Source organism: Euprymna scolopes, chromosome 25, assembly GCF_053919585.1.
Source record: "Euprymna scolopes isolate OS-2025 chromosome 25, ASM5391958v1, whole genome shotgun sequence".
Lineage (NCBI taxonomy): Eukaryota > Metazoa > Mollusca > Cephalopoda > Sepiida > Sepiolidae > Euprymna > Euprymna scolopes.
In genome coordinates, this window is record NC_136506.1 from 107,717,701 (window position 1) to 107,742,151 (window position 24,451).

At 31.5% G+C, this 24,451-nt stretch overlaps 1 protein-coding gene across 1 annotated transcript; it reads left to right on the plus strand.

Moving 5' to 3' along the window:
* The first annotated feature begins 279 nt into the window (after window positions 1-279).
* Window positions 280-24,056, plus strand: LOC145247566 (uncharacterized). The gene is made up of 5 exons (XM_080109412.1): window positions 280-477; window positions 5,183-5,233; window positions 10,842-10,934; window positions 14,147-14,366; window positions 23,189-24,056. Exons 1-5 carry the CDS (start codon window positions 362-364, stop codon window positions 24,017-24,019), a joined length of 1,311 nt encoding a protein of 436 aa, XP_079965538.1. The 5' UTR covers window positions 280-361; the 3' UTR covers window positions 24,020-24,056.
* The last annotated feature ends 395 nt before the right edge of the window (window positions 24,057-24,451 follow it).

Below are 24,451 nucleotides of genomic sequence, written 5' to 3' on the forward strand. Positions count from 1 at the left end.
ATTCGCAGTTTTCTGTTAGGGGTATCAAAATTTCCTCCAACACCTATTTGCACGTACCTAGTCTTAAGCAATATCGCCTGAAGAGGTCTCTAATTACTTGTAACTAACTAACCGAAACATGCTCATGAATGTGTAGCGGCATATTAATGCTTATGTAAAACAAATAGAAAGTATATATATATATATATATATATATATATATATATATATATATATATATATATATATATATATATTGAGAGAGAGAAAAAAGAAAAAGAAAACGGGCGTGATACAAGGACAGACAACTCAATTCGACCAAAAACCGGAAGTGTTTTTAAGTGAGTGATGCATACACCGGAAGTGTTACTCCCTATTCAAAATGGCGAAACCTGTTCCATTAAATACTTCCAAAAAGAAAACTTTAAGAGAAAAAGCCGAAAAGCGAAAGAAACCGGCCATAAAAGCTGTTTTACAAAACCCGTTTAAAACTGCCTGGTAATTATGTTAACTTTAATAACTTTCTCTTATTATTTTTCTACAAATTCTTTGATTAAACCTCGTCGTGTCCCATCATTAAATAAAAATACGCAATAATAAGACACGTGGTTTCAGCGAATGCTATGACTTAAACGCCAACGTGTCTGTTTTATTCGGAAACTCAGGTTTTTTTTAATGTATTTTTACGCATTTATCGTACGTGATTTTTTAATGTCGGAATAAATAAACATTCCGTACTTGTAATCTATGGGCATTAATAGCATTTCAGTCGCCTGACGGGTAATCTCGAGTCCCGGGAATGGCCAAAATAATTTATGATTTGAAAGCCGGCAAAAAAAAGAAAAATGGTAAAAAGGCAGACGACACAAGTATGCAAAGGATTAGATTAGGATTAAACATTTTTGGTGTTATTGAATTATCTGAATTAGACGCCGCTATTCCGATTTCGCGGCTAAAATTTTGGTACTACTACACAGTTTATCGCCGAAAATATCTTAAACTGTAATCGAAGCATGAAAAAAAAAAAAAAAAATTAAACTAGATAATGATTACTCCCGGAAAGAACTAATTACTACGTGCCACAGTGTAGTATAAACACCCACAACCTCTCCATATTAAAAACGGCTTTCGGAATAAACACCCCTAACCTCGAAAGCCGTTCTTAACATCGGGAGGTTGAGTGTGTTTATATAGTACACTGGGGCACTGGGCACGCAGTAATTAGTTCTTTCTGAAGTAAGCATTATATAGTTTAATTTTTTTGTTATTTATTTCGTGCTTCTGCTTCACTGCTTCAGCCGGCCCTAGTTTAAAACACTGATGGCGGACGTACTCGAGTGAGGCCGGAGGCGCGGAGGCCCCTCTAGCGAAATACATTTTCTATTGGTTCAATTTTTAAGATATTTTCAGGTTCAATGTGAAATTTTACGCTCTCTTCAATAAATCGAATATAATATTCTAGACAAGCGTTTTTTTTTGTTTTTTTTTTTAAATTCATTCCCCATTTTGAAATGTCTATTAAAATGAAAATTAATTTTCTTACCTCAAATTTATATATCACAAATTGAAGATAAAAGATCAATAAATAAAATAAGCTAATTCAAAACAACAACAAAAAAAAGAACAGTTATTTGCAAATTTACCTGTAAAGTCCAAAGTTTAAAACCTTAAAAAAAAAAAAAAAAACAAAAAAAAAACACGTTGAATTTTTTAAAGTAATACCTATAATCTTGGGGTTTATTCGAAAAAGTTGTCGAAAAAACAAATATATAAATGGTATCAAAGGCAAGATAAGTTACTTTTCTAGCTAACTGGATATATTTTTTGTGTTTTTATTCAATGTAACATTTATTCAGCTCGAAAAACAGTGTTTACCGATGTATTGGAAAATTCAAGATGGCGTCTCCTACTCCTCACACCCTCTTTAACACCGTAAGTTTGGGAAAAGGTGTTATAAATAAAAAACTATACAACATACTATTAAAAACCCGCCGAATATATGTCAACCTATGTCACGGTAACATATATTGAGCGAGTTTTTAACAGTATTTTAACCGGTTTTTTATTTATTACACCTTTTTCCAAACTTACCGTGTTAAAGAGAGAATCGGCCGCCATCTTGAATTTTCCAATACATCTGTAAACACTGTATGCTTTTCGAGCTGAATAAACATGTTAAATTGAATAAAAACACGAAAATTATATCCAGTTTGGTAGAAAAGTAACTTATCTTGCCTTTGATAACATTTATTTGTTATATATTTGTTTTTTGACAACTTTTTCGAATCTATGTGTACAGTAATACAAACCCGATATTAAAAAAAAAAAAAAAAATATTCACTTCATAAATCAAAAACTTATGTATTTCTTTAAGAGAATAAAAAAAAAAAAAAGTAAAAAATCTGTCGACTGGTTTTTTTTTCTTTATCAAAAACTGATAAGTGAAATGGGATTATTTCTCACCTACGGCAACAGAAAGGGAGATTAATTCTGGCGCTTAAGGTCACCGGTTCTTAACTTGAAGAAAAGGCGGCGTTTGTCTGCCTTTATTCCAATTGTGAAACATCTCATGTCGCGGTATTTTTTAATACTCTCTTAAAAAAAGTATTTTATTTAAAAAAGACATGGAATATAAAATATAAATATGGATAAATTCTTAACAATGAAGAATGAAAGTACCCATTGATTAGTATTTTTTATAGGTAAGTGATTTTTTGGAATTTATATATATTTATTATATTCGAAGTAAGTTAAAATTCGTTGATTTTCTTTAAATTTTTTTAAAGAAAACCGATTTAACAAAAAACAAAACAAATATTGCATAATTTGCTATTAAACCTGTTATTTTTTTAAAATTTGGTCTTTGTTCCTTTAATTGAAAAAAAAAAATTAGGGTTTGAATTACATTTTTCAAGTAGTTATAAGCTTCGAAAGATAAGAGGTTGAATTATTCAATTTTTTATCATGCATTTTAAATGGCGTTTTCTGACACTGCTAGTCATCGCCGATTGCCGAACTCTTCCACCAAAATCTATATAAATAAAACAGATGTATGTCTGTGTGTATATAAATATTTAACCGATAAACTCTTAAACTGCTGGTCACATAATACTGGAATTAACAGGAAATTTTAATCATAAGTCAAGGATCGTTTATAACGAGTAAAATTTTTGTTTGGATCGATAAATAACGCATATAGAAATGTATACCGACAAGTTGGAATGTAAACTGTTCATGTCAACTTGCCAACATATATCTCTGTACTTCTGTGCATGTGCAAATTCGTTTGTAGCTTGAAGTGGTTTAATTTTAAATATTTCTTATCTACCTGTCGATAGCTCAAACGGTAGGGAATGCGATAATATTGACCGAGTCCTTATCATGGGTGTGATTCTACCCAAGGAAATAGTTTACCTTGAATTCAAATTAAGACAGCAAAACCTTGAACCAGAAATCTACATATGAAACAAAACGAAATCTTTTGTATTATTTTTTTCCATTTTTCTCAGTGATTTCTTATCAAAATGAAACGAAACGGCTTTGTTTTTTTTTTTTTGGTAAATTTTTACATTAGGTCCACCTTCACAATTTTCTTTAACATGACCACTTATTTTGTTGCTTTATTACTTATTTTTTTTTATCACTTATAGATTTTCGACTAGATTTTTTTAAAACTATAATTTCTTCATATCTTAGAAACTATTTGTTTGTTGGAATTTTAAACGTTATTTTCGTTTTCAGCGCCCCTGAAAACCTATAATAGTGGTAATTTTAAAGGATTTTTTTGAGGGTGGAAATATAGTGCACTTTTACTTAAAAAAAGAAAACAGTATTTTTTTTTTTTTTTTTTTTTTACGACCTGCCCAGCGTAGTATAAACACATCCAACCGCCCCATGTTAAGAACGGCTTTTGAGTTTGGGGATTTTTTACTCTGAAAGCCGTTCTTAACGTGGGGAGGTTGAGGTGTTTATAAAAAGTTAGGGCATGTCGTAAAAATTTAGCGAAAAAAAAAAGTACATTTTTACATTACGTTCAACTCCTTATTCACATTCAACACGTCAACTTTTATAGGTTTCCAAGTATGCTGACAAGGTTGGGATTGTCTATTCCGAATACCGTTCTTAACATGGGGAGGTTGGGGCGTTTATTTGTTGTAAGCATACCTGAAAACCTATAAAAGTCGACTTTTCCAATGTGAACAGTGAGTTGGACCGGTGCCAATTTTGGGTCTAAATACTTGAAATTATAGATGTAGGTTATATTCCAGTTTTTCTATTGTTTACAATGCAAAAATGTAAATGTTTTTTCTTTTTCGTATTAGTACTCAATACTAAATTGATTGTAACTCATAAACGTTCTTGATAATCTTAATTATTGCCTATACACAATTTTTATTCTCATTTTTTAAGAAATTATTTCCAACTGTGATCTTGATATTTAACTGTTAAAATGTAGTATCTGTTCTGATACAATGTTTTCTTGTTTGCCCTTGGTTAGTGAAGAAATATTTCTGGATCAAGGCAATTGTTTAATTTTGTCCCAATCCAGAGTGCCCCTCTTTGAGGAAATGCAGTTTGCTCACAATAAAAAACGACTTTGTGCCTATTCTAAAAAATATTTTTTTTTTTACTTTTCAAAATCTAATTAACAAGACCAGAGTTAGACACAAGGCCGGTTTTAATGTGAGAAAAATCCATCTTCCTCAAAAAGGCACACTCTAAATTGAGACAAAAAATAAAACTTTCCTCAGTCTAGAAGCATTTCTCCTTCACTGACCAAGAACAGAAAAGATAAAGTATGATAGTACACTTGAACATTAATTCTATTTTGAAAAGTAAAAAAAAAATAAAATTGATAAAAATAAACAAAAAACAAAAGAATATATTAAAATTTGCAAATGATCATAGCAGATATAAAAAAAAAAAAAACATTGGTTGTAATTGTTAAAATATGTTGGCAAGTTAAGATGAACATTTTTGCATTTCAACTTGCCGACATATTTCGATATGCGTTATTTATTCTTCCAAAGAAAAATTTTACTCTTTATAAATCATCCTTGCTGTATGATTACTATTATTAATTTCAGTATTATTTGATCAATAGTTTAAGAATTTATTGGTTAAATATTTATTCACGTACATGCATCTACTGTTTTATTTATAAAGATAAAGATTTATTGTATTTTTTTTTCCTTTTTTATAGGCCAAGCATCACTCTTACAAAACAGCAAGAAGTTTTAGAGCATTTAGAACGGTATGTACATATTTTACACTACGCTTGTGAGCAAAAAATATTTGGCGAAACAAATTTTATAAATTTTATTGCACTAAAAGCTATATTGAACAATGAACAATTGAACAAGGATACTTAAATGAGACTAATAACACAGAACAAGACATTTACTTTAATAAATGCTTAGGATAGAAACATATTCCCTTTTGATTTCTTTAAAAGATCAATCATTTTAGTGAAACACTGTGAAGAGGAGATGCTATTTCATTAGCTTTACACAGCTTCCTATAGTTTGTCATTATTGGATAAAGTACTTCCAGCCAATGCACGAGATATTATGGACCAAATATTCTCGATTGGGTTTAAATTGGGGCTTTGACCTGGCCAAAATATCACATTAATTGAATTATCAGAAAACCATTTTCTTGTGACTTCAGCAGTGTGTGCCGGGGTATTATGTTGAAAAATAATCTTCTGGGATATTCCCAGCTGCTGGATACTTGGTAACAGTCCTGTTTCTAATATTCGAATGTATTCCTTTGCATTGAGTGACTTTTCACATCTAATATGTTCCCCCAACTCCTGCTGCAGTGAAAGTCCCCCATACCATTATCCTTCCATTCTTGTATTTAACTGTCGTTTTTATGCAACTTGGCGAAAGTCTTTCTCCAGTTCTTCGATTGCACCGTTCGGGAGCATCGAGAGCATCACTAACAAGACAAAATCTTGATTCATCTAACTAGAAAACATTTCTGAACCAGTCTGTAGCTTTTTTACCATAACACGAGGAGAAAAATCTCTTTTTATCATTGATGTTCTTCTTAGATAAAAATGGCTTCTTTGCACACCTTTTTAGAAGAAAATCCCATTTCTTTCATTCATCTAGATATTGTATATCTAGAAAGAGAATTTCCAGCCCTTGTTTTGAATTCTTTGCTATGGTCAACATAAGTTTTCTTTCATTCAGAACAGTTAATTTAAACTTGTGGTTGTCCTTCAAAGTGGATGCTCTAGGGCGATCAGATCCAGATTTTCCTTTTACCAAGCATTCAACTTCGAACATTCGACCAATTCACTTCACTACAGAAAGAGATGTTTTCACATTTCTTTTCTTAAAATATCAAAAATCTGCTTGTAAATCATTTTCGACTGCATAACCCTGCAATTCGTTTTTTTTTTTTTTTTTTTTTTTTTTTTTTTCCTTGCCAAGATTTTTAGGATTAATTTTTCCACTTATTATTATATGCTATATTATTATTGATCTGCAAATTAGAAATTTTCAGTTACAATTAACAAAAATTTAAAGAAAAATATTAAAATCGATTTCTTCCTTTCACGCTTGGACCATTTTTTTTTTTTTTTGTTTTTTGCTCATGAGTGTATGGTTGTTTTGATACTCTGCTCATATTTACAAAATGATAGAATTTTAACTCTGGTACAACACTCGTAAAAAGAAAAATACAATTGTTAAAAATCTAGGCTGTGTCTACCAGGAAATGATTTTGACAAAAACGTACACCTGACGAAAAATGTAAGAAACAACAAAATAATTATCAAATGTACGAAAAGGTCATTTGAATAAACATTATGACCCTGCAGAGCTCTACGGACCAATTTATCTTTAGTTGATCTTTGAATACTAAATATTTCCATTTACTAGCCAAATAGAAAAGTCACTAATGAAACCCATGTGATTTTTGGAATATGACATCTTCGTTCCATGACGAGTATGTACATCATAAAGATTTTTTTTGTATTTATTTTTTTTAAATAAATGTAATTTTAAATATGCACCAAATTTTATGTTGAGAATTGAAGATATAAAAATTCAAATGTCTTCAGATGTTTTTTTAAACAGCTTTTGTTTTTAAAAAAGAATATATTGTTCTATTAAACCTATTTGTGTGTAAATATTTTTACTTTGCTCATTTTATTAAAAAAAAAAATAATGGTTGAAAAGATATTTTTCACTTGGTAATGAGCTTTTTTTTTTTTTTTTTTTTTTTTTTTTACAAAGGCGTCACCACATTATCAAGGCCCAGAGGCCACTAAAGGATAAGGGTTAAAGAGTGTACAGTTGAAAGATTGTGTAAAAACACAATCACCAGAAGATAAGCGTTTTATTTCTAGTCACCACTTGGAAAAATTACTTGAAAATGTAACTGTTTCACTTGCAACAAAAACGTGTACCTACATGTATGGAACTAATGGAATAACAATAGTTAGAAATGATTCATCAAGGTGCAAAGAGACGGTGGGATAGGTAGTCAGATGGGAGTAGCTGAATAAGATAAAAGATTTGGACATAGAATTTCTAATCCTGAAGTCAATATATTTAGAATATTTGTTAGTTTGTAACAGTTTTTCAGTTTCCAGGAGTTGATGATGGTTGACTGCTCAGAGGTCCCCCAAAAGAGACCAAACAGATTGTAGTCAAAGTTGGATGAGAGCAGGTTGGGCTGAGAAGACAGTTACTGAGGACTGATGTGACCACACACATCTATTAATGGATGACGCGGTTTCATTTTTCTATTCTGCATGACTGTCACACAACCACAAAACCTCAACTGAGTTTTACCAATAATTTGTTTTTATTGTCGTGCGACCATGAAAGTGATTTATTGAGATTGTCTGACTGACTTCCTCATCTTGGTTGTTATAGTCACAACGTTTCGGCCGTTTTGCCCTCCGGCCTATATCAGGTGTTTTGTATCGAACATATAGTGACATATGGCCGAGTGGTCCGAGACGTATCGAAGTTTAGTTACCCAAAGGTGCTGAGTTCAATCCTGAATGAAGGCAGTGAAAAGTAACATTCAAAACAAAGAATCAGCAACTATGTCCCAGAGCCTAGCTGGAGTCCAAACACGGTACCACCGTAATAATTATGAAGGGTTGGGTTCGAGACTCTTAACAAACGGTTCCCCAGTTCGATACAAAACACCTGATGAAGGCCGGAGGGCAAAACAGCCGAAGCGTTGTGACTATAACAACCAAGATTAGGAAGTCGGTCCGACAATCTCAATAAATGAAAACGCCTCCTCTCAAAAATACAGACAATTACCATGAAAGTGATTATTGAACTATATCTTGAAAAGCTCAGCATCTCACTAGCATGGAAAAACTCTTTTACAGTTATGCAAATATAATTATCAGCTTCCAAAAATCAACTAAAAGCTCAATATTTTATGATAAAATAGAGCTTGATAGTTTAACCAATTATAAGAAAATCTGACATGCAACAATGACTAAGTATGTTTCTTCATTTGATAAGGCTTTCTTTATCACTTCCTGGAATACTGAATATCTTTTTATCAGATTCCACTCTGATAAAAGGCGCTGTTTGATATCTTCTTTTTTTAATTTTATTTAATCTCTTAAGAACACTTTTCTTGTCTCATATTTTCCAATTATATCTCTATTTTTTTTACTTATATAAGTTATCCATGTAAAAAAATAATAAAAATTAAGAAAATGCATCCTATTAAAAAAGTTGATGTAATGCAGGCATTTGTATGCAAGGAAGGAAAACTCTACCATTTAGTGAGTTTGAATACATAAAGCAGCGTTCACACACTCCAATTGCTAACAAAAATAAACTTGTATGTATAGATAATCTTTATGAAACAAAATTGGAGGTATCAAAATTGATCACACCAAACCTGTGTGTGTATGGTTGCCTGCCCAGGATCTCTTCAATAATAAGAGAAAGAACATGATATGCCAGACATTGCTACAGAAGAAAAAATGAGTTTGTCAGTGATGTGGTATTGTGGAATCCTAAACACGAAACCTTTAAAGTAGGAAGACTTGTCAAGATGTACACAAAATTATTGACAGAAAACACTAGCTTACAACTTGAAGATTTTCCCAAGGCCATGGAAGTAAACCTCTGAAGGGAAAGAGTCGTTTTGGTCCGGGCAACTTGCCTGATAGGATGATGAAAATTGCCATATTATCATTTTTCGAAACTAATATGCAGATATTGAAGTTTCATTGGATGTTCTGGTGGCTTGGCAGGTGCAAGGCATTCCCATGAATAGTGGTGATGGAGTGGCACTTGTAAGGCCAATTCATGCTGATCTTCAGTGCGCCATGACATTGACAGATCAAAGCTGTTGAGGAAGTTGCACGTAAAAGAGGCTTATCATTCTACTCATCTCCACAGCGATTGGTTGAAACCCAAATCTGTCAAAGACTGACATATTTTTTGGTTTGTTTTATTTAACTGATTGTGAAAATGTCTTGAAACAACTATAAACTTGGACATCATTATACAAACTTTATTTTGGAATATAATTTAAAGATAATTTAAATCTTAAAATATATATTGTATTGAGTTGAAGCTTTTTTTTAATTATATGTTATTTTATTGGAGCCAAATCTCTTTGCCTGGAGCATTCTTTTGTGATGTGCAAATGGTCAGTAATTACTGGGGGCCCAGATCTGAAGTAAAAGGTTGAAATGGAGACAATTCAAAGTGTAATTCGTTTATTTTTGCCATTGTTGTAATTGACTTGTGACACTGTCCGTTGTCTTGATGAAAACACTTTGTGACCTTTTTTGGCATGTTCTCCAATCAAGCATACCAATACTGTTATATAATATTTGCTATTAATGGTTTTTCCTTTCTCAAGGTAATTGATGAACAAAATACTTTGTGTATCCTAAAATACAGAGGCCCAAACCTTTCCTGCTGATGTTTGCATCTTTGGTCGCTTTGGATGGCTTTCACCTGCAGCTGATTTGACTCCAAAATGAATCCGCGTTTCATTTGTTGTTGCATATCGATTCTAAAATTTTTTTTGTTATGTTGAATATTAAAATGGCTTCAGCCTTCACCTATCAGTAAAAACAGCAAATTTATTTTTCGAAACAAAAAAACTACTCAATCAATGTTTGTGATTTTTGGAATATGGCATCTTCATTCTGTGACAAGTAGGTACACGTTAAGTTTTTCTTCATTTTTGTTTATCCTCAGAAGTGCCAATCTAAATAAGCACTCTCCAATTCTTTTTTCTTTAGTGGCGCAATCTATATCTCAAATCTGGAAGATATTGAGTGATGTGTTTTAGGCAGAGTAAATTTTTGTTTATAATCTAACCTTATGTCTCGGTGTAAATCATATCTCCAGATTATAATTTAAAAAATATTAAATTTAGAAAGAGTTCATTTCATCATCTTTTTAGATTTTAATTAAAAAACAAATTAACTCGATCAGATAAGTAAAAAACAAAAAACTCGATAAAGTAATGCATGACTTAATCAGTTTTTAAATATTCTTTGTCTGGTGTTACCAGATCAGGCTGTCTGAAGATATTGATTTCAAATGCACCAAACATTGATGTTGTTTGTTTTTTCTTTCCTTTTGCAAAACTCACTTATATTCTGTAAAGCCGAAACAAAAAATAATTTTTTCGACAAAAGAACCAAACTAAACACCATGAATAAATATTTGAAGATCTAAACAACTTGAAGCATAAAAAGTTTTTTTGCCAAAATTACTGTATTCTGCATTAAATAATCCAAAGAGGGTTGATATACTGTAAAACAGAACACTCAAATCCCCATTTTGTGAATATCACAGTTTTACTAAAAGCTTAAAATAGTATTGTATTTTTACTTACAGATTTTTACGGCCATTAAACGGTGCAGATGTGTGCAAAGACAGGAAGAAAACTGAAGAATTGAAGGAAGCTGATCCCGTAGCTGTGAAAATTAGGTTGATAACTTTTTTTTTATCTAAAACAAGAAAATATTTTTTTACTTCTTAGTAAAAACAATTTTATTTAATATTTCCATTTTGATCAAACCAAATTTGATGAATTGTTATAAAATTGTAGTTTAAGTTTAAATATATTAATGTTAAATATTTAAAAATGGTTTAAGAAATTTGGTGATGAGGATTGATATGAGATGCTTTCAATAAGGGGGGGTATGAAAAAATTTTTTTCATAACAAAATATTCTTTTATCTATTAGTCTTTTTTTTTCCTCTTGAGTTTTTTTTTTTTTTTTTTTTTTAAATTTTTAGATTTTCGATTATCTGCTGGGGATTCCTAAGGCAGTACTGTTTGCAATGCAAATATCTCATAGGAAAGTGTAAGGTGGTCATGTTGTATTCCCATAGGATTGTGTATATATTCTGTACATATGTACACATGTATGCAACACTTGGTTTATCTTTGATCTTGTTGGATGAAAAGCTGCAACAAAAATTCTACCATGAACAACAGACCTTGGGTTTATTTCGGCAACCTTTTATTCCTGAATGTTGTTTCCATCTTTGAAAGATTAAACGCTGATACAGTCCTATGTCTTAATCATAGATCTTGCCCCTGCTGGGTGGAATCCAGTCTGTCAACCGTCTCTCTCGGCTGCCCATTACAGACTGCTACTAACTAACTTTCTAAGGTGTCTCTAAACTCATTATGTCATGTATCTATGTAATCAAAAATCTTTACCTGCTTTATTGTCGCGTATCTTTGTTTATTAAAACCAAACATTCCAATATTTTTTAAACATCTTTCGAAACATTTTATTGTTTTACATATTTCTGGCTTAATTATTTCTACATTAAATTTCAATCCTATTTCAAAACATTTTTCTGTTAGAAAAACACTTTATTTCCATAACCTGTTCACCAGTTCAAATGTCGGTCACTCACCTCTCTACTCGGGACATCCGATGTTGCCCAGTCATAATATAATAGTCGGTGAGACATTCTAATAATAGCGATAGAAATTGGGTAGAATTTGATTATTTAAAGACAATAGTCTAAATAAGAGTTATATATATATATATATATAACTCTTATTTAGACTATTGTCTTTAAATAATCAAATTCTACCCAATTTCTTAATTACCAAAAGTATTACTGCAATCTTACAATTTATGGTTCTAGACAACGCAAAATAGAACAGATTCCTAATTTATTCTCTTATCCCTTTCTGTCAAAATATTAAGAAAATCTGTAATGTTGATTAAGACAATACTCTGAAGAGCGATATTATATATCACTTATTAAAAGTAATTTTGTAATCTTAAGAGTTTTTGATCCCGGATAATGCTGAGAAAATCTTTTTCAACAGTCAAATTTATAACAAGCGTTTTTGATCAGATGTCCTACATGTTTGGTAGACTTAAAGTGTTCCCTTGAATCATGACGATGGAGAGGAGCTGGTAGAGTGAAGTTTGAATTTGAACTGCAAGTGCTTTTTTTTTTTTTTTTTTTTTTTTTTTTTTTTTTTTGCAGATGGAGAATTTTTTTTATGGAAATGCATCAGCAATTTTTTCACCATTGATACCAGAATTGAATTAGCCACTCTGTTGTACCATCTGATTTCATCTTAATAATTTATTAGTACCTAGGTTAACAGAAGTATTGGCAATTGATCAAATCGAGTGCAGAGAAACCAGTCGACCAAGTCAACCAGTAATAGTAATACACTTTTCAACCATTAATTATACACCTTCCATGTCTGTAAACCACCAGGGATTGCTAGAAACTGAAACAGTCATGTTAAGCAGGAAATTGGAAATAGACCAATGTTTACATTTATCATTTGAATTTGCCTGTGACTTAAATTAGATATAATCTCAAAATGAAAGGGAGATTAACACCTGCAGGTGTAATGTAAGCAAACAAACTGATGTTGCGCTACATGCTGTTCGGTTAATCATTAAATGACATTTTCTGGTGATACCAGATCAGGCTGTCTGAAGATATTGGTTTCCTGAGACGAAATGCACCTAATTGATGCTTTTTGTTTTTCTGCTCCCTTTTGCAAAACTTGTGTTCTGCAAAAACAAAAACAACCTGTCTTTTTTCCCCGTTTTCCATTTTCCCTTTCTTTTTCTATCTCCTTCACTTCCCAACTTGTTTCTGAACTTAAAATGTACCAAACATTAATACTGTAACCCTTTTCCCTCACCCGTTGCAAAACTCATTCATGTTCTGCAGAGCAGGGAACAAAAACGATAAAATCTACTATAAAACCACCAAACCAAACACTACAAACTAGTGATTGAAGATACAAAGAGATTGAAGAATAAAAAACCTACAAAATAATTGGATGCAACATGAATACTATTTCCAAAATAACTGGATTCTGCATTAAATAACCCGAAAAGGATTGATATGCCGTAAAACAAAACAACCAAACCAATTAAATGACATTTTTAAATGTTGAAATACTTTCATTAGTTTAGTCATTATTGTCCATTTAAAAATGCTTATAAATTCTTGTATGATGCTAAGTACATGTAATTAAATATTTGCTGACTATTGAATATCTTATGTTGAATTTACATACCAGTGAATGATCAGTTATAAACTAATACTATAATAATAATATGAACTAGAGTTAAATTTAAGCAAAGTAAAATATAAACTCAAATTAAAAGTAATGTTAGAATAGTTTGCTTGAAGCATTGTTTAATGTGTATATAAAAAGAAATTTAAGTTTATAGAAGGCAGAACAATGCAAAAGTGTGACGGATGGACTCAAACTGATGCAACTTAAGATATAATAATGGAACCAGCTATACAGTTTCACTTTTATTGACCCATTTCATATGTATAACTATATATATATATATATATATTTATATTTATTTATTTCTTTTTAAATACAATATTTTACATGGATGTTTTTATTTGCATCGCATGGATATTTCAGGGTGTCTTCCTTTCATCAGGTGTGAGTTCAACTTTCAAATGTGCATGGCAGGTTTTATTTATCAAAATAAAAGGAGACTACCATCAGCAGGTGCATTGTAATCAAATTGATGGCATGTTATACACAAAAGCATCTGTTGGGTCATCCAGTAAATTAGTTTGCCAGAAAGATCAAGTTTTCTCTCATGATTTTATTGTACAATTGGTTGTGCTATGATTTGTTTATTTTATGTCTTTTTTTTTTCTTCTGATTAGGTCGGAATTTGTTGTTGGAGTAAATGAAGTAACAAAACTTTTGGAGAAAGACAAATTGTCGTTGGTTCTAGTTTGCAAATCGGCTCAGCCACCAATTATAGTGAAACACTTGGCAGAATTGAGTGCAGTACGATGCTGTCCAGCTATGTTACTTGCAGGATTAGACACTTTGCTTTGTTCCAAGTTAAAGATCCGATCAGCTTTGGCTATTGGATTCAAGGTCAGTTAAAAAAAAAAAAATTGATTTGTTTCAACCTTGGTTGATATGTTACCATTTTATTTGGCCACACTCTTTGATGTCATCTCAATTTCAAAATCAAAATGCAACAGAAGTGATTTTTTTTTTTTTTTTTTAAATTTTGCTGCAATGGATGCTAGTAAAGTAATTCAGTAGCAAGTACGACTATTTATTAACTGTTTTTAACATTCATGCATGAAGAGTTTATAGCACCGTTTCCCAAAGTGGGCTCCATAGAGCCTTGGGCTCTGTGAGTGAGACTGAGGAGCTCTGGAAGCCCTTTCTAAAAGAGGATCAAGTGCTGTATATTGAAAAATTAAATGGCTGCAGACATTTTAATTTTTTATTTTTTTATTTTTTTTTTTTTTACTGGAAATAGATATGATACATAACTAGAAGTGTAAAGAGTTTCAAGATGGTTCATGAAAAACTAAATAAATTAACAAAAAATGAAACAATTTTTGATTAATCAAAAACAAAAAATGGTTATAAATCATGAACAGGAATAACTAATGAACAAGTATAAGTTAAAATGTTAAATGTTTTTCATATTTATTTTAGAAATTATCTTGTTAGTGCTCTGAAAAACCATTGCCCTCAGGGGCTCGCTCCATGGTGTCCTGAAGGTTGGGAAACTCTGGTCTGTAGAGTAGGTGAAGAACTTAATGAAGTTTCATCTAGACTCTGAGAGTTTTGGTGTCTAGAACAGTTTTCATTACATTTCAGTTTTTGTATTCGGGGAATTTGGTGTTTGTCCTGAATTCTCCCTCATGAAAAATGTTTATGATGTATGTATCCGTGATAGAAAGAAAATATCGTACACCAAAAATCGTGCAAATAAGAAAATCAAATTTTATGCCTAAACTATGAGCGACGATCTTGTGACTCCATCATGAAAACGGTTTGAAAGAATCAGGGAGATAACTTCAAATTGAGATTTCATATAGCCATTTTTAATATAGGGAGGGGGCATTGAAAAAACTTGGATGATTCTCTTCATAAAAATAAAACTATTGATCAATTTACATGGTTTTTGGTGTATATTTTCTTTGTCACGGATAGGTACATCATACACATTTTTCCTTGTTTTTGTTTTTTTTCATAAGAGGAAATTCTGGGCAAGTTCCATGAATTTTTCAAAATGATCAGATAATTCTGGTATCCTATAGACATAAAAATTAAAATAACCATTTTTAACAAAATAACTGAATTTAGCATTCCACAATCTCAAAATATGCTGCAAAATAGAATCAACAAACCGAATTATCTCCCCTTATAAAGGTTTTAATGTATGAACGTCTTTATCTATTGTAGGAATATTAGGTACTTGTTTACTTTGATGATTTTTTAAAACCAACATATTTCAGGTGATAACATTATGTATTTGCATGTCGTGGGGAAATTAGTATAAATTCCAAAAATTATGATAAATGATCCAGTAGTAGATGTGTGATGCCTGACTTATCAACCAAGTCTTAGTTGAATATTCAACAGTCTTTGTTTTATCATTTAATATGTGAGAAGAGTTTGGTTCATCAATAGTTATCATCCTAAACGGACCACCCTCACCAAACTATTTAAAAAAAAAAAAACTCCATTTAAAAAAATTGTTTGTTGCTTTACCTTGCATTGACAAACTTCTGAGACTAATCTTCACTTCTGACTTGAAATAGAAAACCTACATCAGGTCCATTGCCAGAATCGCTGGAAAAATGGTTGGATCACTCTACCACTTCAGAAAGTATCCCACTCCCAACACTATCCTCTATGTGTACAAGAGTTAAATATGATCCAAGATGGAGTACTGCTGCGACATCTAGGGAGGAGCTTCTAAGCGTACCCTTTTCTGTCTTGTCTTTGGAATTTAGTGAATGACTACCTTTTCGCCTTCCTACTGCCTTTTCTCACGGAAGAGACATTGCAAGTCTATCTCTACTCTATCATTACTCTCATGGTAGGTGTTCGCCTGAGCTCCAATCCATGGTTTACCCTGTAAAACGTTTGTAACACTCATTTAGTTATAACAACTGTCAACAAATTTCTTTATTTTCTATCCATGCTTAGAATTAAATATTCTATGGGCAAAGTTCTTTTCCTAGAATTGTCCATCTGTGGAACACTATACCATGGAGCTACTTCCTGACTGACTATAACATGGTCAATTTCAAGTTCAATGTAAATAATTTTTTTTTTGATCTCTCTTCTTAAATAACTAAGCTCTACCTAAGTTCCGCCATTACTGATCATCACTGAGTTGTTTCACAGACTACCTAACACTTTAATCTTTATCCTTGAGTGGCCTCCTGGCCTTGATAAGTGGTTACTTTCAAGTAAAAGAAAAATATTCAAAGCTAATGCTTTCAAAATAATCCTCAGATTATTTCTGAACTGCCAAAATCAGTTGTGTCCAAATATGCTTGCAGTGCAGAGGTGCACGTTTGCAGCCATATGATTGAAAGCGATTTATTTTAAAAATTTTTCTTTTTTTTAATTAAAAACAAAAAAACAAACCTGGAAGACAACCGAGCATAGACTTCAATTTATTCGTATCTTGGTCTTATTGGATTACAGAATAGCTTGTGAATTTTATATTTTATCAACAACTAGTATTTCAGCTCGGCGTTGCCCGGGTGTTTGGAGGTGTATGTTGAGAAAAAAAAAAAGAAAAAGAAAAAGCGGTCAATTTTTTAAAACTTTGACCCCTATTATGTCCCCTTAACATTTATTGTTTTGGACTCAAATCAAGTTAAGTTATATCCATGTCCAAGGAACCTATATCTAAAATTTCAAGTGTTTAGACCACAATTGGCGGAGGAGTTTGGTAGAGTTCTTAAAGGTCAAATCGTTGAACTTTGACCCCTTGCTCGGGTGTTTGGAGGTGTATGCTGTGCAAAAAAGCAAAAAAACAAAAAAAATGGTTAATTTTTTAAAACTTTGACCCCTATTATGACCCCTTAAAATTTATTGTTTCAGGCTCAAATCACTTTATTAAGTTAGATCCATGTTCAAGGAACCTATATCTAAAATTTCAAGTGTCTAGACCAAAAATTGTCGGAGGAGTTTGGTAGAGTTCTTAAAGGTCAAATCGTTGAAATATGACCCCTTAACAGCCAAATTTCTGGCTGACACCTGTCACATCGATTTTCCCAAATCTCAGTACCCGGTATTTCAAATTTCGAGTCTATAGACTAAAAATTGACAGAGTTATTGCGTAGGGAAATGTACACAGACAGACAGACACACAGACAGACACGTTCACTTTTATAGATATATAGATTACCAGACTGCCTGGTGTTGCTCAGTCGTAAGATATGCTTAAATATATTTTAATTCATGTAGATTACGTATTCATTATTGTAGAGACAATTCTCTATTGATTATTATATTGAAGCTAATATACAGGGTGTCCGTAAAGTTACTATACAGTTTTATTTTGTTACAAATAAATATTTTAATACAATATCTTACTGTACCGTTAATATATTACAGGGTGTCTGTATAGTAACTTTACGGACACCCTGTATATAGTAGTGAGATCAAAACTAATATATATATATATATATATATAATGACTTTGGTACCATTAACTAAAACCAAAACTTACAACTCACTACACTCATTCCTGAGACCTTAGACACTCAAGGACAGTGTTTGGTAAGCATTCAAATGTTCTATAAATTATCTGTAAATGCACACACAATGCTTCAAATAAATTACACCAGCTTAAATAATATTTGGCAAGATTATCCTGTTTTGGGTCCCTAGACCAGGCATGTCAAACAAGCGGACCGTGGGCTGCATGTGGCCTATCGTAAACATGTTTGCAGCCCACGCAAATAATCTTCCTTTCTCTCATGACTCATTTGCATGGAGTTTGGTATGTTTCGATGCAGTAGAAGTGAAGAAATAATTTTCATTCAAGTCAAGTCTTACAAAAAAAAAAAAAATCTAAGCTGAATAATAATTTAGGCGAAATGTTTTTATATTTATTTTTGTATGAGTGTGCCTAACTACTAGAATTAACTAAGATTTCCTTATTCTAATGTGTAGTTTTTATATTTTTAAAATGATATTTTTTAGCTTATGGGTGCTACCATCCTTTATTTAAGTTAGACAGTTATTTTGAGAATTATCCCCCTTTAAAAATGCGGTAAAAAAAACTATTTGTTGAATCTGTCTCTAAAAAATAATGATTTTATTTAAAAATTTATGAAAGATGAATTATGCTTTTTTTTGTAAATTAAGCATGAAGCCACTTATTGGTCATTAATTTTGGTCACATAAGTATATTTTTTAATGTATTTAGATTTTTATAGTTTAAATATGAATTTAGTGATAAAATTTAATTTTTTCAATTGTTTTTAACAGCCTTTATTCAAAAAATTAAAGTATATTTTTCTTTTAAACCTTTTTACTAAAATTTTCATCATTGCTAGTTTTATTTAAAAAAAAAAATAAAAATAAAGGCCCAAAATGCATTTTTACAGGTAGCAATGAGTTTTAAATATTGCTGGTGAAAAAAATTGGTTTGAGCTGGTTATGGTCAACTTTTGCAACCCTCGTGACAATACAAATCACTTACTATTGCCCTAAGGAGACTTTGAATTTGACGTGCCTGCCCCAAACCATCATTTAATCCCAAATCTGATTTGTATTTTTTTAAAGGCTTATTTTATATTTCAACACTTTAATAAGTTTTGTTTTTAAAGTTTTTAGTCTAAATTTTATTAAATTTTTTTTTTGTCTAAAATTCAAAATTTATTTTCAACTTTTTAGTCTCAGTATATTTTTATTTTAAAGTCTTTTGTTGTTGCATTGTCGTTTTTTTTTTTTTTTTTTTTTTTTTTACTTCATTTAAAGTCTTACAAGTCTTACGTTTTTGAAATGAGGATTGATAATTCTGATTATTCAGACTGCTATTCTCATCTTGATTGTTATTTTCACAACATTTCTATCTATGTAATCTCAATGTTAAGAATGGTTTTCTAAATAGTAACATTATCATGTAGAAACTCATTCATGACATAGGACAGATTTTGTTAACTATTTTATTCCCAAACTGTTTTATTATTTTGCATACCAATCGCCGATTCTTTTTAATCGGTTATGAAAATTTCAAATGGCTTTAATGACAACGAAATGTAAGTGAGATTTATTTTAAAAGAAAAACAATCTTGTCTTAATTTTTTTTTTTTTATTACATTTTCACCCCAAACAAGGCACATTGCCACTTTGGTGTAGGGGGCTACTATCAGGCGCAGCAACTACTGGGGCACTATGTTGGGATTTGGTCAGCAAGATGTCGGTTCACATTACACTTGAACTTCTGCATGTCAGTACAGTTGGGGAAGCAGGGACCTGAAATGGAATTCCAGAGTCTAGCGGTTCTGGGGAAGAAACTACTGGAGTAGAAAGATCTTTTACATCTAGGGATCTCTACTGCGTGGGGGTAGGATTTAGCTGCCTGTCGAGTTTGTTGAGGGTGCTCACGTCGTGGGGGTACAAGTGTCTGCAGTTCGCCAGAGCATTCACCACTAAAATACTTGTAGAACAGGCAGAGGAATGCAACGTTTCGTCGATGGGATAGAAGCTGAAGCTTAGATGCCAGTTCAGGGCCTATCAGATTGGCAACTCTTTTGAACCTTGTCTAGGAGCGAGAGACTAGCAGCAGATGCACCAGCCCAAATATGACAGCAATACTCCATACATGGGCGAATGGTGGCCTTATAGAGGTACAGGATACTTTCAGGTGTCAGTAGTTTTCTAGCATGGTAGAGAGAACCTACCTTCTTTGCAGCGGCCCTGGCAATGTTTTCAATGTAATTGTTCCAACTCATGTTTCCTGTGAACGTTAGGCCAAGCAGTTTGAAAGATGTACTCTCAGATAGGGAGTCACTGGCCATTGCTATTGGTGGCAGAGAAGGTTTCTTGTAATTATTGAAGGAAACCAGTTTAGTCTTGGCAGCATTGAATGTGACCATCCATTTTTGTCCCCATTCCACTACAGATTGGAGGTCGTCCTCTAGTGTTTTTGCCATTTCTTTAGTTATGTGTTCATTTGTTTTCCTGTCATGCTTGTTATAGAGTGTGGTGTCATCAGCATATATACCCATCTCAGAGGCAGTTTTGTCGGGGAGGTCATTAATAAATATTAGAAACAATAGAGGTCCAAGGATAGACCCCTGAGATACTCCCGCATTTATATCGTATTGTTTAGATGTACGACCGTCGAGAACAACCTGGATTTTTCTTTTATCGAAGAAGGATTTAATTATGTTAAGTATTCTACCAGTGATACTGTATGATTTAATTTTCCTGAGGAGACCCTCATGCCATACCCTGTCAAAAGCCTTAGATATATCTTTGTCTTACAATTTTCAATCATTTACAAGGAAAACATTAGACAAAAATATTTAGAAAGATCTACTCGAGTAATATATGCCCCCCCCTCCTCCCAAGTGTATTTTTACGTTTTGCAATACATGTTTAGACATACCATGGGTGAGAAGTACAGTAATTTGAACATGTTTTTAAAAAAAAAAACATTGGATCTTTAATTAAATGTTAAGAAATTTTAAAAGAATCAGAATCGGACTTGTATTTGAATTGGAAATTTAGACTACTATTCCCATTTTAGTTGTTAGATTCCCAGCATTTGTCCAGATGGCCTAATGCTTAAGAGCATTGATGAACATTCACTTCTAAGTGACAATCTTCTGGCGATTACAGGTTCATTATCTAAAATGTAACAAAATTTGGCAAAATGACAGTTAAGAAATAATTTTGCCAAATTTTATGAGAAATTTTTTTTTTAATTTGTAAAATTGGTAAATACTTGTTTTTACTTGATGCGGATGAAAACACCTTATAACATTAATCTGGGTTGGTGATGCAGAATGCTATGATTGAGTTTGAAATCCTAAATTCAGCTTTGCCTCAGGATTCAGAGATGGTGTTTAAGAATATTAGAATCAAGACAATATTTGGCGTCATTGTGGTTATTGAGAGTATGAATATTACTAATGGCTACCAAACTTTTATTAAAAAGTGAATTTATATATGCAATTTATCAAAGGCTATTCGAGTCTAAGTGAGAGTCTTCAGGCGATTGAAAGTTCAATCTCTACCACAGTTGTTAATAATTGATGATTTAAAATGAAAACAATCTGCCCATGTGGATTAAATAAAGAATTCAGTTCAAAGTTCCTTAAATTCCAAAGTTCAATTAGAAGGTTCTGAGGTTTAAAAAGACCTGAAAAAGGTTACACCAGCCAAAATTTTGCTATGGATATGAATTGTTTTGATTGAATATTATTTATTTTTAAAGAAGAATGATTTTTCCTAAATCTAGAACATTACTTACTTTTTTCATGATGTCTGTCTCTTATATCATTTGTATTGATTGGACGATTGTTCTCATCTTGAATGTTATTTGTGCAACGTTTCAGTCGGATTGTTCTTTTACTATCCTCAGGATGGTTGGTTGTTGTTTGGAAAAGAAGTACTGGTTCCGTAGATATTTTTGTATTCTCTGAGTTTTATGGTTATTGTTTCAAATTTGTGAAAAAATTTGTTGACAAAGGGGAGGCAATTCTAATAAAAAATATCTTCATTTTGACTTTATTGAAACTGATCATGTATTTTAACTAGGAACAGTGTAATATCTTTTCTGTTTTTTGTCAGTGAAAGAGAAATCCTTTCAGACTCAGAAAATTTTAATTCATATCCCAATTTAGAGTGCCAACTTTTGGGGTAGTTGGATTTTCGCCACATTATAACCCGACTTTGTAACATTGCCCTTGTGAGGAGACAAGTAAATCAAAACTCTAAATGGAGCTAAATCGCAGCAAATGTGATTGTAAATAACATTTACATTGGATTTGTTAAAGCAGGATGTTTGGTTTTAGTTTTCAAGATTTTAATTTTATTCATTAAACATTTTTCAAATTATTCTTGTTACTTATCATTAGCAAATCCTTGACACACAGGTTATAATCGAGTAACATACTTAACTTCTGGCGTAGCTGCTATCGGAAGTGGTGACAACACAAATCAGTTCCTTTGCTCTTTTCTCTCACGTTTGTATCTTTCTTGTACTTATTTTTTCATTACGCTTTTTTGATCGTTCATTTTTTTTTATAATCATTAAAAAGTTGTTTTTGGTTTTTTTATGGTCTTATTTTAATTAAGAATTATTGAAATTATTTTTATTTTAAAAGAATTATTGAAAACACTCTTTAAAATCTTAAACTATTTTAGGAATATGTATTGGATACATATTTTTTTATGACGTTTTGAAATTTTATTCTTGTGATTTTGAGAATTTCATTTGTTATCTTGATTTCAATAATTTTATTATATTTTTTATAAACATACGTTTATTATAAATTAAAATAAAAACTTTTTTTACAATTGGAAAAAGTATTTTTATAATTTCCTAAACATATTTCTTATAAAATTTCAAATAAAATAAAACTTTTTTTAAATAAATTTTTATTAAAAATGGAAATAATAAAGACAAATTGTGTTATCTTTATAATTTTGTTAATTTTTATTGTATATTTTTCAATAATCTCCTCTTATATTGTATTTCAATAAATCGTTTCACAATAGGAATACTGAAGAACAATAAGTGAAGGAACTGATTTGTCTTGTCACTGCTTCCAGTAGCAGTAACAAGACAAATCAGTTCCTTCAATCCAAAGATAAGTTTTGCTTTGTTTAATATTAGTGATTTTTCTTTTAAGTTTAAAAAATTAACTTTTTATTTTATTTTATTTTATTTTATTTTTTTTTTTTTTCAGAAAAAAGAATCTGGAAACGGTTATTTTGAAGAATTCATTTCGTTTGTTGATCCACCAGAAATCCCTTTTCCATATCTAAACAATCATGTGGCAAAATTTACCATCGACACGAAAGGTGAAAAAAGACGGTTTGGACGAATTGGCCGTGAAAATGCTGATGCTAGTAAACGGTTAAATAACTCACAAAGGAAAAAACCTCTCCGACAGAAGAACCAGTCTCATGTGACTGCGCCTGTACAGGCAAGTGTTTCTAAATGTTGGCCCCCAAAAACAACAAATCAACAAGAAAATCCGTTCCAATCAAATGAAAATTTCATTTCTCTTGGATCGATTAGTGATGACAAAGAATTGAAAGGACTTAATTTGAGTCTCCGTCACGTGAATACTCAGAATTCAATTTGGGATGAAATATTTGCAATGCGTATTGTCGACACACGAAATTCAAATGGCGTTGCTTCACAACGAAATGATGTGAGCCATGAGGAAATTGTTTCGTTAAAGTCATCAACAGTTGGTAACTCAGGTACTGAAACGAGGGAATCGGTGATGTGTGGGAAGAAGAGAAAAACCACAAGAACTCATTCTCGTAAGAAGAAATTCGGAATTCTTTCTGAAAAGCCAGAATACCGAATTTCTGAAATCCAGAAGCTGAAAGGAAATGTTGACAAGAAAAATATGAAGCAAAAGAATTTGTTGAAACTACGTGAAGAGAAGCAGAAAAATCTGAAAGACAAGAAAGAAAAATCACATTTAAATAAAAAACATATATCAAAACTGAAGAAATTAAAAAAAGCTTTGAAAAAATTAAATAATTTAAAAATGAATAAATAAAAACATGAAAAAAATTTGTAAATTACATAAACTTAAATTTTAAATATCTTTTGTCTTTTCTAATTCTCCCCATCTTTCAGGTTGAGAATTTTTGGCACTTGTCTCGATTTTTGATATTTTAAAACGCATTTCAGGCGAAAACATTATTATATACTTACATGTCATACTGTTGGTAAAGATATGTATATAACAGAAAAAAATTACATTTAGTTACTCCTCAAATGTTCAAAGACAGGGAATACATTAAAAGTTATTAATTCATAATTGGTAAAGACACACACACGGTAATCTACGAACACGTGTACTACTGCTCATCAGTGTAGCTTGACTGTTCTGGGATTTGAACCTGTGCTATGATAGCGTGTTAACTGTTATGCCATGAGCTATTTTTATCGCTTTTAAACTTGTCGATTTTTTTTTTTTTTTTTTTTT

Excerpts from the sequence above, each read along its gene's own strand:
- LOC145247566 (XM_080109412.1), top strand. The coding sequence starts at position 362 with ATGGCGAAACCTGTTCCATTAAATACTTCCAAAAAGAAAACTTTAAGA. Across the intron at positions 478-5,182 it reads AACCCGTTTAAAACTGCCTG|GCCAAGCATCACTCTTACAA; the intron begins GTAATTATGTTA and ends CCTTTTTTATAG. Across the intron at positions 10,935-14,146 it reads CCCGTAGCTGTGAAAATTAG|GTCGGAATTTGTTGTTGGAG; the intron begins GTTGATAACTTT and ends TCTTCTGATTAG.